General features: G+C 42.7%; 1 protein-coding gene across 3 annotated transcripts; it reads right to left on the bottom strand.

The window, feature by feature from the left end:
* Positions 1-839: 839 nt before the first annotated feature.
* LOC140453362 (CD276 antigen-like) lies at positions 840-11,879 on the bottom strand. Of its 3 annotated transcripts, none has more exons than XM_072547930.1 (6): positions 11,809-11,879; positions 11,386-11,733; positions 9,622-9,723; positions 6,789-7,145; positions 3,151-3,435; positions 840-1,448 (listed from the first exon to the last, which is right to left on the bottom strand). In XM_072547930.1, exons 3-6 carry the CDS (start codon positions 9,692-9,694, stop codon positions 1,291-1,293), a joined length of 873 nt encoding a protein of 290 aa, XP_072404031.1. In that variant the 5' UTR covers positions 9,695-9,723; positions 11,386-11,733; positions 11,809-11,879; the 3' UTR covers positions 840-1,290. The 3 variants fall into 3 exon arrangements, with proteins under 3 accessions (XP_072404031.1, XP_072404029.1, XP_072404030.1); XM_072547928.1 differs by having other exon boundaries at positions 9,622-9,726; XM_072547929.1 differs by lacking the exon at positions 11,809-11,879 and having other exon boundaries at positions 9,622-9,726; positions 11,386-11,737.
* Positions 11,880-12,844: the final 965 nt, after the last annotated feature.

Below are 12,844 nucleotides of genomic sequence, written 5' to 3' on the forward strand. Positions count from 1 at the left end.
CACCCCATAACCACAGGGGGTTGTAAAAAAATCTGTCACTTTAAAAAAGCTCACTTTATCCTGGATTTTCTTTTGAGCAAAAATTATAAAGGCAGAGGGGCCAAAGTGGCAACTGGAGACAGCTTGAGTCAATGACTTTGATGTTCTTTAATTTTGTTTACAGAGTTCTAACAACTGAAGGGGATTGGCCAGTTCTCCCAGATCAGGCTTTCTCAGTTTTTTAAATCTGTAGCAGACAGAAGTTCTTTGGGTCCCAGAAGAGAAGGATCTTTTGTCAATGATTCCTAGCTGCTGCGTGTGAGAATCTGTGTCTGAATTTACCTTTTTGCCAAGGGTGTGTTTATGGGATGTCACTATACTGGAACAGTTAATTAGTAATAGGTACTGTATCTATTATTCGGTTAAGTTTTCCAGTAGTTACATTATTCTAAATTCCACTTTCTTTTGTTTGTATTTCATCTATGGTCTTTAAATAAATTGTGTTTTGCTTAATGTCAAGTAACTTGAATAGTCACATCACATCTGGAGCTCAGCACTTCACATCTATCTTTAAAATAAAAAAAAAATTAGTGTCTAGGCTATCTTCTTAAAATATTCTAAGGGGGTCTGGTCTGGTCCATAACAGGGTGAGTGAGAAGCTGGTGGGATAGCCACACATCCAATTTTAGCAGCCCTAGCCAAAACAAAAAGCACCCAGTAATATAAATATACAGGAATGTAATCCCCAGCCAGCAGATTTACTTAAGAAGCATGGTTTCCAAAACCAAGGCAGCTGGGTAGAAGGAGATCATGCTCAGTTTAAAGCACTAGGCACACAAAGCACTACATTAACAACAGTACAGTGTGGATTGTAATAACATTTTATTACATTTTATCAGAAGGTACTTATTATACTCATATATAATGCCTTTAATTGGAATGAAATTTTAAGGCATTTCAATAAATCCATTTGAGCATCCCTTATTCAAAATCTCAAATCTGTGATTCTCCACTGTCGACCTCTTTTACCATCAGCTCCTGAGAACAACATTTCTTGCCTACCTTACTAAATCCATCAATCGCATACTCCTACGCCAAATTTCTCCTCAATCTTGTGTGTCCCAAAGGGATCAACTCTTAGTTCAACCTTACTGATAAAATCCCCTTTCCTGGAACTGCTGGCATTTGATGAAGAGCTGTTTAAAGAGTTAAAAATTATGTCCAAAAATCTAGAAATGCAGCTATTCCATTGACTTTCAGGGCTGCGTGAGCCGAGCAGAAACTTTACACAATCTCTTCCTGAGTATTCCATCATTTCACGCAGCAGAACTGTTTTTGTTCGATTTTCAACTGAAGATGTTTTTGATACACAACTGTCACCAGAATTAAAATAATTATAAATTCAGTCAGAAGGAGAGAGAATGTAATCGACCATCGGTTTCTCGTACAAACTTCAGCAGTTTCCGTTTCTGTAAAAAAATGAAAGATAACCACTGAACATTGTAGCAGTAGTTTCAGTGCTAGTTTGTTTTTTCATTTGCTGATATTTTAAAATACACCCTATCATACCAAATTGATTATATTGATGGGTTTAGTTTAAGGTATTGTTTATAGATACTACAATACTTCAAAGGCATCTGGGGAGGTATATGAATAGGAAGGTTTAGAGCAATACGGGTCAAAATGCTGGCAAATAGGACAAGATTAGGTTAGGATATCTGGGCGGCATGGACGAGTTGGACCAAAGGGTCTGTTTCTATGCTCTCCATTTCTATGATTCTATGACTAAAATCAGGAACAAAGGCAACTGCATTAATACAGCACCTTTAAATGTAGAAAACAAATCCCAAGGCACTTCAGATTGTACAATCAGCCAGAAAGGCATTTTGTATTTATGGTGTTTTTCATTATGAAGGCATATTTTCAGCTAACGAAGTGTTATTGATGTGCAATCACTTGTGATTTAGGAAATTCAGTGACCAATGTGCACACAGCAAGCTCCCACTAACAACGATTAAATGATGACCAGATAACTTGTTTTTCTTAATGATGTTGTTTGAAGAATAACAACAACCAACACTTTGGGAATAACTTCCCCAGTTCCACTTCACAATAGTACCATGGGATCTCATTCATCTGTAGGAGGAAACAGCCTCAAAAGGGGTTTTGGCTTAATGTCTCAATCAAAATACAACATATCTGACAACTCAGCTCAGAGTACTGTTTGGAACTATCAACGAAGATTTGCTGCTCAAAGCGTTTGAGTGGATTTGAATCACAACCGTCTATCACTGAAGCATGACTGACATCTGCAAAGAAATATTCGGGCGCATGGGTAATGGATCATTGAGAGACATTGATTTAAACAGGTAGACCTAGGGAGGGAAATCCACTAGCAGGAATGCCGTGAGGAATTCATGGGCTGCCAGGATCCGCAGCAATGCAGAGCAAGGGAGGGACTTAAAACAAAGATGGAATCTTTAAATTGGAGGTACTGGGGTGACTAAAAACAGGTGAGCAAGTATGGGAGAGATGAGGACTAGCTACTAATTACCTAAACTACAGAGCACTAAAAGGAAGCTTGACATAAATGAGGAGTGCCCTCTTTGAAAATAAAAGATAAAATTCTTGTATGATTGGCTTCAAAGTGAGTGAAGAATTTTGATAAACCAAGAATGAAAAATTGCAAAGCTAAAACTAAACAAGGTGCAGCTGTTTAAACTTCTAAAATGGAAAGCAATGTGGAACGGAAACATCTTTCTGAAATAGAACTGAAACTGAGTTTTTATTCTTTAGAATGCCCCAGGGCGGATTTTGCACTAAACATCCCCCACCACCACAAACCACCTGGAACAAACTAGAAAAACTGAGGTGGCTTCCTTTCATTGGCTCAGTTAATTAGATGTAGAAGAGTTTGTGGAAAAGCCTATCTACCAGAGCATGCTCCCGATCCTGCCTCTGCAAAAAAAAATAAAAATGGCCTGGAAATTAAAAGAAGCAAATAGACTGCCAGCTGAACTATTTTTAGCTCCTGTTTATCTCTGACCCAGACCCTAGTGGATGAGAGATATCCGACGTAGAGCACTCAAGATGGAGGGGTTCAGCATTGTGTAACAAAGGCATACAGGAGGTTGACAGTACCAACAGTAGAGGATACACAGGTTAACTTACCTACAGAAAGGCCAAATGTTCGAGAAACCGATTGATGTAGCACATCATTCGTTAACTTAAAGGTATAGTTTGAACTTCTACTGGCATCAGTTATTTCCAGAATACTGTGCAGTGAGTATAGGCCATTGTCACTTTGTTGGTAATAAGTCTCAGACTGGGTAGAAATATCCTCATTTTCTCCATTGTGCCAAGATACAGAGGCCCGAGGATAACCTTGGGATTCAAATCTGAACACTGTCCCAGATGGTTGCAGTTGGATGTAAAAGTCAGGTTCCTTGTAATATGCTGGAAAATAAAAACAACAAGTCAATCAAAACAAGAAATAGACTTGACAACATATTGTATTGATAGCTGTAATTAAACAATGCAGTGAAAAGTATAAATGTTCAAAATTGTTAACTCCAAGTACAAACAGACCAGTGGCAGTAATTGCTGTTGTATTTAACTTATAACAAATATAGCTGAAGGTGGAAAATCCTACAATGTTGTTTTATTCATTTGTGGGACTTGGGCTTCACTGGCTGGCCAGCATTGATAGCCCATCTGAGAAGGTGGGGGTGAGCTGCCTTCTTGAATCGCTGCAGTCCACTTGCTGTGGGTTGACCCACAATGCCAGTTGGGAGGGAATTCCAGGATTTTGACCCGACTGTGAAGGAGCAGTGGTATATTTCCCAGTCAGGGTGGTGAGAGGCTTGGAGGGGAACTTGCAGATGGTGGTGTTTACAAATACCTGCTGCCCTTGTTCTTCTAGAAGGAAGTGGTTGTGGTTTGGAAAGTGCTGTCTAAGGATTTCTGGTGAATTTCTGCAGTGCATCTTGTAGATAGTACACACTGCTGCTACTGAATGCTGGTGGTGGAGGGATTGAATGTTTGTTTATGAGGTGCCAATCATGTGGGTTGCATTGTCCTGGATGGTGTCGAGCTGCTTGAGTGTTGTTGGAGTTGCACCCATCCAGGCAAGTGGGGAGTATTCCATCACACTCCTGACTTGTGCCTTGTAGATGTTGGATAGACTTTGGAGTGTCAGGAGGTGAGTTACCTGCTGTAGGATTCCTAGTCTCTGACCTGCTCTTGTAGCCACTGTGTTTAGGTGGTGAGTCCAGTGGAGTTTCTGGTCAATGGTGACCCCAAGGATGTTGACAGTGGGAGATTCAGTGATGGTAATACTGTTGAATGTCAAGGGCGTTGGTTAGAGTATCTCTTAGTGGTGATGGCCATTGTCTGGCACTGTGTGGCACAAATTGTACTTGCTACTTGTCGGCCCAAGCCTAGATATTGTCCAGCTCGTGCTGCATTTGAGCATGCTTCAGTAGCAGAGGAGTGGCGAATGGTGCTGAACACTGTGCAATCATCGGCGAATAACCCCACTTCTGATCTTATGAAGGAGGGAAGGTCATTGATGAAGCAGCTGAAGATTGTTGGACTTAGGACACTACACTGAGTGACTGACCCTCCACAACCACAACCATCTTCCTATCTGTCAGGTATGACATTAACCACCGGAGTGTTTGGCCCCTCACACCCATTGATTCCAGTTTTGGCAGAGCTCCTTGATGCCACACTCAGTCAAATGCAGCCTTGATGTCAAGAGCTGTCCCTCTCCCCTCCCCTCCCCTCTGGAATTCAGCTCTTTTGTCCATGTTTGAACCAAGTCTGTAATGAGGTCAGGAGCTGAGTGATCCTGGCAAATCCCAAACTGGGCGTCACTGAGCAGGTTATTGCTGAGCAGTTGAGGCTTGATAGCACTGTTACTGCCACCTTCCATCACTTTACTGATGATGGAGAGTAGACTGATGGGGTGGTAATTGGGTTGGATTTGTCATGCCTTTTGAGTACAAGATATACCTGGGCAATTTTCCAGTGTTGTAACTGTACTGGAACAGCTTGGCAAGGGGAGCAGCAAGTTCTGGAGCACATGTCTTCAGTACCAATGCCGGAATGACATCAGGGCCCATTGCCTTTGTAGTATCCAGAACCTCTAGCTGTTTCTTGATATCACATGGAATGAATTGAATTGGCTGGAGACTGGTATCTGTGATTCTGGGGACCACTGGAGGAACCGTAATGGATCATCCATTCGGCACTTCTGACTGAAGATTGTTGCAAATGCATAAGCCTCAAATTTTGCACTGATGTGCTGAGCTCCTCCATCATTGAGGATGGGGATATTTGTGGAGCATCCTCCTCCAGTGAGTTGTTTAATTGTCCACCACCATTCAGGACTGGATGTGGAAGGACTGCAGAGCTTAGAGCTGATCTGTTGCTTGTGGGGTCACTTAGTTCTGTCTGCCACTTACTGCTTATGCTGTTTGGCAAGCAAGTAGCCCTGTTTGGTAGCTTCACCAGGTTGATACCTCATCTTCAGGGTATACCTGGTGCTACTCCTGGTATACCCTCCTGCACTCTCCATTGAGCCAAGGTTGATCCCCTGGCTTGATGGTAAAGGGGAGTGGGGAGTAGCAGCAGCTGTTAAACAGAGATTTACAAAAGGAGAGTAGAGTGCTGTCCAGTTATTAACATGACAGTGAATGGCACCGAACATATGAATGAATTAGAGGTGGAGTATGGCACTCTTCCCCTGAATGGATTGACCATTCAATAGGGTCATGGCTGATCCAAATGCAGCTTCAACTCCACCACTTTCACCAGCCCTGAACCTTTCACCTCTTTCTAAGAGACAATCTCAATCAAACAGCATTAAAGAACAATTCCTCATGAAATTAAAATGTTTTTGTGTGACTCAGCAGTCAGCAAGAGTCCACCCTGGGAGTCGACACTGCTGTTTTGGAAAATGACTCAGTAACAATTTAAAGAGAGCAGCACAAAAACAAAAACTAATTTTGGATTTCACTGCTTCTCCAGAGTGTCTCTGGATTAGCACCTTCTTTCCCAGAACTATTAGTTTCTGGATTGAATTTCTCGCACAAATGGATGTGTAAATGAAGAAACATAATTGAGTTTTGGCAAATAGGATCTGATCACAGAATCTACAACACTCACCAAATAGGATCTGATCACAGAATCTACAACACTCACCAAATAGGATCTGATCACAGAATCTACAACACTCACCAAATAGGATCTGATCACAGAATCTACAACACTCACCAAATAGGATCTGATCACAGAATCTACAACACTCACCAAATAGGATCTGATCACAGAATCTACAACACTCACCAAATTTTTTTATCTTGAGATTTACAACATTATTGAAGCACATAGTTCCTCTCTGCTTCTTGTCATTTTTTTTTCCTCCTGCTATCCTTGTGCCCCTGGAGAAGTTCAACTTATTGCTGGGGCAACATGCTCTGCTATCAGCTCAAATTGTCATCATTAATCAGCTTGACCCTCAATTCTTTACTATCATTGGGCTTCTCATTTATGAAGAGGTCACATTTGATACCAGAGATATCAAAATACAATTGGGTTGGGAAACAGCTAACAGGAGTGGCCATCCTCATTGGGATGTGGTGAGGTCAGGAATAGAGAGGAGTTAGATCTGCATAGTCTGAGTAATCTTTCTGGTCCATACATCGTGCCTTAGATACGTAGACTCACTCAGCCATCTGGGAAGGCCAAGAAGTGGGATTTTAAATTTACAACTTCAAAGAACTAAAATGGACACAAATACATACCTGCAAATATTAAAGACATGGTGCCCCAGCCGCTTCCTAAAGCACCACTAACAAAGCACTTGTATAGTCCAGCATCCTCTGATTTCACTTGGTCCAGCTTCAGTGAAGCATTCCCTCGTTTTAATTCCTCCATGAATAAGCTTGTTCTTCCGGAATACTGAGGGCTTTGGTGACTCAGTTGCTCTTTTCCATAATAATAACTATACACAACGTCCTCAGTATCAGCACGTTGCCAATTGATGACCAGTCGTTCTAGAGATGGAGATCCATGCTGAACGGTAAAGCTACATCTTAGCACAACGTACTGGCCATAGACAGCAGTGACCACTGTGTCTAGGGTATGGACCTTAAACTCGACTGTGAATAAACAGAAATAGATTAGTAACAGCATGCAATAGACAATAGGTGCAGGAGTAGGCCATTCGGCCCTTCAAGCCTGCACCACCATTCATTATGATCATGGCTGATCATCCCCAATCAGTATCCTGTTCCTGCCTTATCCCCATAACCCTTGATTCCACTATCCTTGAGAGCTCTATCCAACTCTTTCTTAAATGAATCCAGAGACTGGGCCTCCACTGCCCTCTGGGGCAGAGCATTCCACACAGCCACCACTCTCTGGGTGAAGAAGTTTCTCCTCATCTCTGTCCTAAATGGCCTACCCCTTATTTTTAAGCTGTGTCCTCTGGTTCTGGACTCACCCATCAGCGGAAACATGTTTCCTGCCTCCAGAGTGTCCAATCCTTTAATAATCTTATACATCTCAATCAGATCCCCTCTCAGTCTTCTAAACTCAAGGGTATATAAGCCCAGTCACTCCAGTCTTTCAGTGTAAGGTAATCCCGCCATTCCAGGAATTGACCTCATGAACCTACGCCGCACTCCCTCAATAACCAGAATATCTTTCCTCAAATTTGGAGACAAGAACTGCACACAATATTCCAGTTGCGGTCTCACCAGGGCCCTGTATAGAACCTCTTTGCTTCTATAGTCAATCCCTCTTGTTATGAAGGCCAGCATGCTATTAGCTTTCTTCACTACCTGCTGTACCTGCATGCTTGCCTTCATTGACTGGTGTACAAGAACACCCAGATCTCTTTTTACTGCCCCTTTACCTAAATTGACTCCATTTAGGTAGTAATCTGCCTTCCTGTTCTTGCCACCAAAGTGGATAACCATACATTTATCCACATTAAACTGCATCTGCCATGCATCTGTCCACTCACCTAACCTGTCCAGGTCACCCTGTAATCTCCTAACATCCTCCTCACATTTCACCCTGCCACCCAGCTTTGTATCATCAGCAAATTAGCTAATGTTACTATTAATACCATCTTCTATATCATTAATATATATTGTAAAAAGCTGCTGATCCCTGCGGTACCCCACTGGTCACCGCCTGCCATTCCGAAAGGGAGCCGCTTATCACTACTCTTTGTTTCAAGATCATCTTGAATCTCATGATCAAGTATTTATTTTGATGGATGGTTATGATTATGTAATAATAAATTATTTACCAAGTAAGAAAAAACATTGAAAGGAAATCTTGCATGTCATTATCCACAATTTCAATATCTTGAGGCTGGGGGGAGATATTGAGAGGGGAGCTTCCAGGGGAATGAAGGTAAATAGACTCAGGAGCAGCCCCTGCCCCCAGCCATGGTCCCCCTCGCTCAGATTGGCCCCTTCCCCAAGAGCAGTGCTGTGGGTGAGGACAGACCCTGCCACTAAGTGGGGGAAGCTCCACTTCACCAGCCTCTGCCCCACTGACCCCTTCAACACCAGCCAGCTGAAGTCACAGTTCACTTCTGACCATATGTGGGAACCTTTTTTGCCCCCTGGACAATTAATCCATTGTCAAAACTTTAAAAATTACAACAGCGAGGCAAGAGAGGACAATAGGGAGGGTAACCTCAACCACGTGCTAAAGCCATTTTTAAATAGGATGCCCAAAGCTGAAAGTCAATAAATCCACAAGCCTTAAGGCAGTAACTATACTTGCTCTAATACCACTGGGAGGAAAACCCAGCAATTCTTCAAAAGGGATATTGGGCAGTGAAGTTGCTTAAACACAGACTTTTCAATTCTGGGATCTATTTTATGAATCCAACCCAAGCTGAGAGAACGAGACAGTCTCCTCTGTAAAGACATTTTGTGACCAGCTTGGAGACTCTCACTCCAGTTCCCACTGGGCATGGAAACATAATACAAGGTTGTCCCTAAATTGGCAATCTCACTCAAAAACCCATAATATGACTGAGGTCATTGCGAGAAGGACATCAGTCATCCACGAGTGAAGGATTGTGAGATTGGGCAGGAGGTCCATCACTGGAGCAACAATTCACTTGTGAAGCTGGTTTTATCCTGTCAAAGTGTTCTGTACTGATTGCATTGAAATCAAAATGTTTTTTAAAAAAACTAGAAAAAGTCTGGGATTTTTTTGTCAGCAATGTTTGGCTGTTTCACTTCCAAAGATGTTAACTGACTTGCTGAGTTCTTTTCTCCCCCAGCAGTTCTGTTTCACCGCTGATTTCTCACATCCATGGCACTTTGCTTTTGTTGAACAGAAAAACTGTACTTAAAAATGTACCCCCACAAAATTCAAAACTGATAACAAATTAACAATGGAATTGATCCAGATATTTCTCTCAAATATTCTGTACATTTCAGTTTCATGCCTGCTGTTGGTCAGGGGAAAACCCTATTAAAATCACCAAACTTTACAAATAAAACTTATTGTTTTGATGCTTTGCTAACTGATGAAAAGAACACTTTAAATTGCACAGATTATTTATTAAAATGGAAAAGAAAACAGTTTGTTTGAAAATCTTACCAACAGCTGTACTGTATCCAATTGTAAGAAAAATACCAAGCAGACTTCTCAAAATACTTTGATCACTTCTCATAATACTTTTTGAACTCCTTCTCCGGGAACCTGCTGAAACACAAGAACATCAACATTAGTGGAAACTCACCTATCACAACAAGACAACTTGATTACAACTAAAAAGAAGCAGTTTACATTAATTGCCAAAACTGCTTTCACAGATGATTCTACTCCAATATCAACTGGGTTGAAAAGACAATTCAAAATCCAGTGGACAATCAGTGGCTTGAGGGATAACTTGGAGTTAATCAGTTTCAAATACTTCTTGATGACAGCAGGTCAGGCAGCATCCAAGGAGCAGGAAAATTGACGATTTGTGCAAAAGCCCTTCATCTTGCCCAAAATGTCAATTTTCCTGCTCCTTGGATGCTGCCTGACCTACTGTACTTTTCCAGCACCACTCTAATCTCGACTCTAATCTTCAGCATCTGCATTACCCACTTCCACCTAGTTCATCTCATGAAGAGTCACCTGGACTCAAAATGTTATCTTGCTCTCTCTCCCTGGATGCTGCCTGACCTGCTGTGATCTCCAGCATTTTTTGTTTTCGGTATAGATTCCAACATCTGTGGTAATTTGTTCCTTCAAATACTTCTTGGATTTGCTCAGGCACATCCCTGTCAATTCATTTGGATCAAAATGACCAAAATAACAACCACAACTTAAGGGGCTTGATCTTGCTAGAGAAGATGCAGGCAAAATATCATATGTCCATATTAAATCACTATCCCCAAAACAGTATGACATTAGTAAATACCTAGCTTTTTGGAATTTATCGTACTGACAACATATTACATGTAATAAGGCATGATACTTCGCAAAATGCCAATAGCTTCTGTGTCCATTTCTAGCTCATTAATTTTCAGAACAACAAAACACACTGCAGAAATTGACACAAATTGGACATTGAAATTAGTGAGTTTTGAGAGGATTTGTAGCTCAGGTTGAGGTCCTGGATATAAGTTTGGTCACTGAACTGGAAGGTCCGTTTTCAAATATTTCATTACCATACCAGGTAACACCATCAGTGAGCCTCTGGTGAAGCACTGGTGTTATGACCCCGATTTGGAAATATATCACTGTTCCTCCTGTGTTGCTTGGAACTCCCTCCCTAAGGGTAGTGTGTGTCTACCTACAGCACATGGACTGCAGTGGTTCAAGAGGGCAGCTCACCCCCGCCTTCTCAAGGGGCAACTAAGAGGGGCAACAAATACTGACCCAGCCAGACACCCACATCTCACATGTGAATAAACAAAACCACATTAGTCAACAAGGTGGAATTTACAATGATTCATTGCCACATGATATAGTACTCACCCTTGGGTGGTAAATGTCATGTAACAGGCACCATCCCCAATATTAACCAAGGAATGAGTCACCCTCTGTCTAGTATGTCTCCCGGGTCAGCTAGCGTTCCCCATTCCACAAAACAAAATACAGAGGGACAGGTCTATTCTCACCAGGACCAGCAAACCCTTCCTCCGCCCCAATGCCCCCCTTCTTCAGGCTGTCCCCCAACCCCAAACCCTTCCTCCGCCCCAATCCCCCCTTCTTCAGGCTGTCCCCCAACCCCAGCCTCTCGGTGCCGGTACTGGACCCTGCCTCCGGCTCAACCCGCAACAACTTCGCATCCCCGGAGAGACAGAGCCGTGTGCCCAGAGATGGGCTTTCCCGAGCCGCTCACCACAGTCCCTACCCTCCGGGTCTTACCTTTCGCCCCCACCGTCTCTGCCTCTGTCTCTGTCTCTGTCTCTGTGTCCGCCTCTCCCCTGGGTCACCTTCACACTGAGCTTGCCTTTGTTCATATACCACATTGACAATGACGTTTTATCTGGGCGGGACTGGAACGGTCCGGAATTAATGCGGTTGTCATAGTTTCAGTAGAATGTTGCTATTCCAGTTTATCTTTTTGCCCAGAACTCTATGTGGTCACACCGAATCGGAGCAAGATGTCATGGACTTAGTTGCCAATCTGTGGGTTTATGGTCTTACAGAATCCTGATATGGTCATAAGGTCCCCCCTCAGAAACTGAAACTGGACTTTGAGTGGAACTCTATCTGTGGAGAGAAAGAGAGAGAGTTCATGTGCACAGTGGCAACACCATTTACTGTTTACAAGAGACAGTCACTCACCAGAGACTCCTCAATCAGCACCTTCCGAACACACTGTCTCTATCACCCACACAACCTGCTCAAAGATACTGCCATCCCCATTTGGAATGATCACCCCATCCCACTATTACGACAGTGAGATTCTTTCTGCTTGGGGACGGTCACTGGATAACACATATCTTGACAGGAATGTTATCTGTCCCTTCTCAGCCCAAGCCTGGATATTGTCCATGTCTTGCTGCCTTTGAACATGGATTGCTTCAGTATCTGAAGAGTTGAGAATGGTGCTGAACATTGTGCAATCATCATTCAACATCCCCATGTCTGACCTTATTGTGGTGAGAAGTCTATTAACGAAGCAGCAGAAGATGATTGGGCTGAGGACACTACCCTGAGGAACTCTTGAAAAGATGTCCTGGAGCTGAGATGACTGACAACCATCTTCCTATATGTCAGGTTTGACTCCAACCAGTGGAGAACTTTCAACTGAGTTGCAACAAGCTCCTTGACACAGTACTGGGCCATGTGCTAACTAGATAGTGAGTGGAGTTACTCTGATCTCAGCTCGAGTGGGTTGGTTTCAGGTGAATAACTCTTTTATCAGAAATGGGGAAGGTTACAGCTTTCAGAGTGTTTAACCAATGGCTGATTGAATAATAGTCATATGAAACCACTAAGGAAAAGAGTATTGAGGATCAGAATCTCAAGCTCAAAACTAAAGTCATGGTCTACAGGACACCAATGATGCTCATATCTGAGTTAAGGAGATCTACAACACAGGCAGAGACCCCTCTGCCCGTCAGGTCTGTGTTGGTCAAAAGCAACCACTTTAATGATTCATTGATTCTAAGTATTCCACTCAGAACTTATTTCCAATTGATCTCCACTTATTGTCTGTCTTCAAACCCATCCAATGGAATGGAAGCAAGCCAGCCTCAATCCTGAGGAACTGCCTAAGGTGGTGGGGTAGTAAACTCATTGGCTTTCACAGTGACTTTGACTATCCTTCCTGACCTCCCACCTCCAGTGTTTCCCCCTTGGTCCCATCTGTTCAAGC

The sequence above is a fragment of the Chiloscyllium punctatum genome, chromosome 27, assembly GCF_047496795.1.
Source record: "Chiloscyllium punctatum isolate Juve2018m chromosome 27, sChiPun1.3, whole genome shotgun sequence".
Lineage (NCBI taxonomy): Eukaryota > Metazoa > Chordata > Chondrichthyes > Orectolobiformes > Hemiscylliidae > Chiloscyllium > Chiloscyllium punctatum.

Bases quoted from the DNA above. Each gene is read 5' to 3' on its own strand.
- LOC140453362 (XM_072547930.1), bottom strand. From the start codon at position 9,694: ATGAGAAGTGATCAAAGTATTTTGAGAAGTCTGCTTGGTATTTTTCTT. The intron at 7,146-9,621 runs GTAAGATTTTCA...GTTTATTCACAG, and splicing joins TGGATACAGTACAGCTGTTG to TCGAGTTTAAGGTCCATACC. The intron at 3,436-6,788 runs GTATGTATTTGT...TTTATTTTCCAG, and splicing joins CATGTCTTTAATATTTGCAG to CATATTACAAGGAACCTGAC.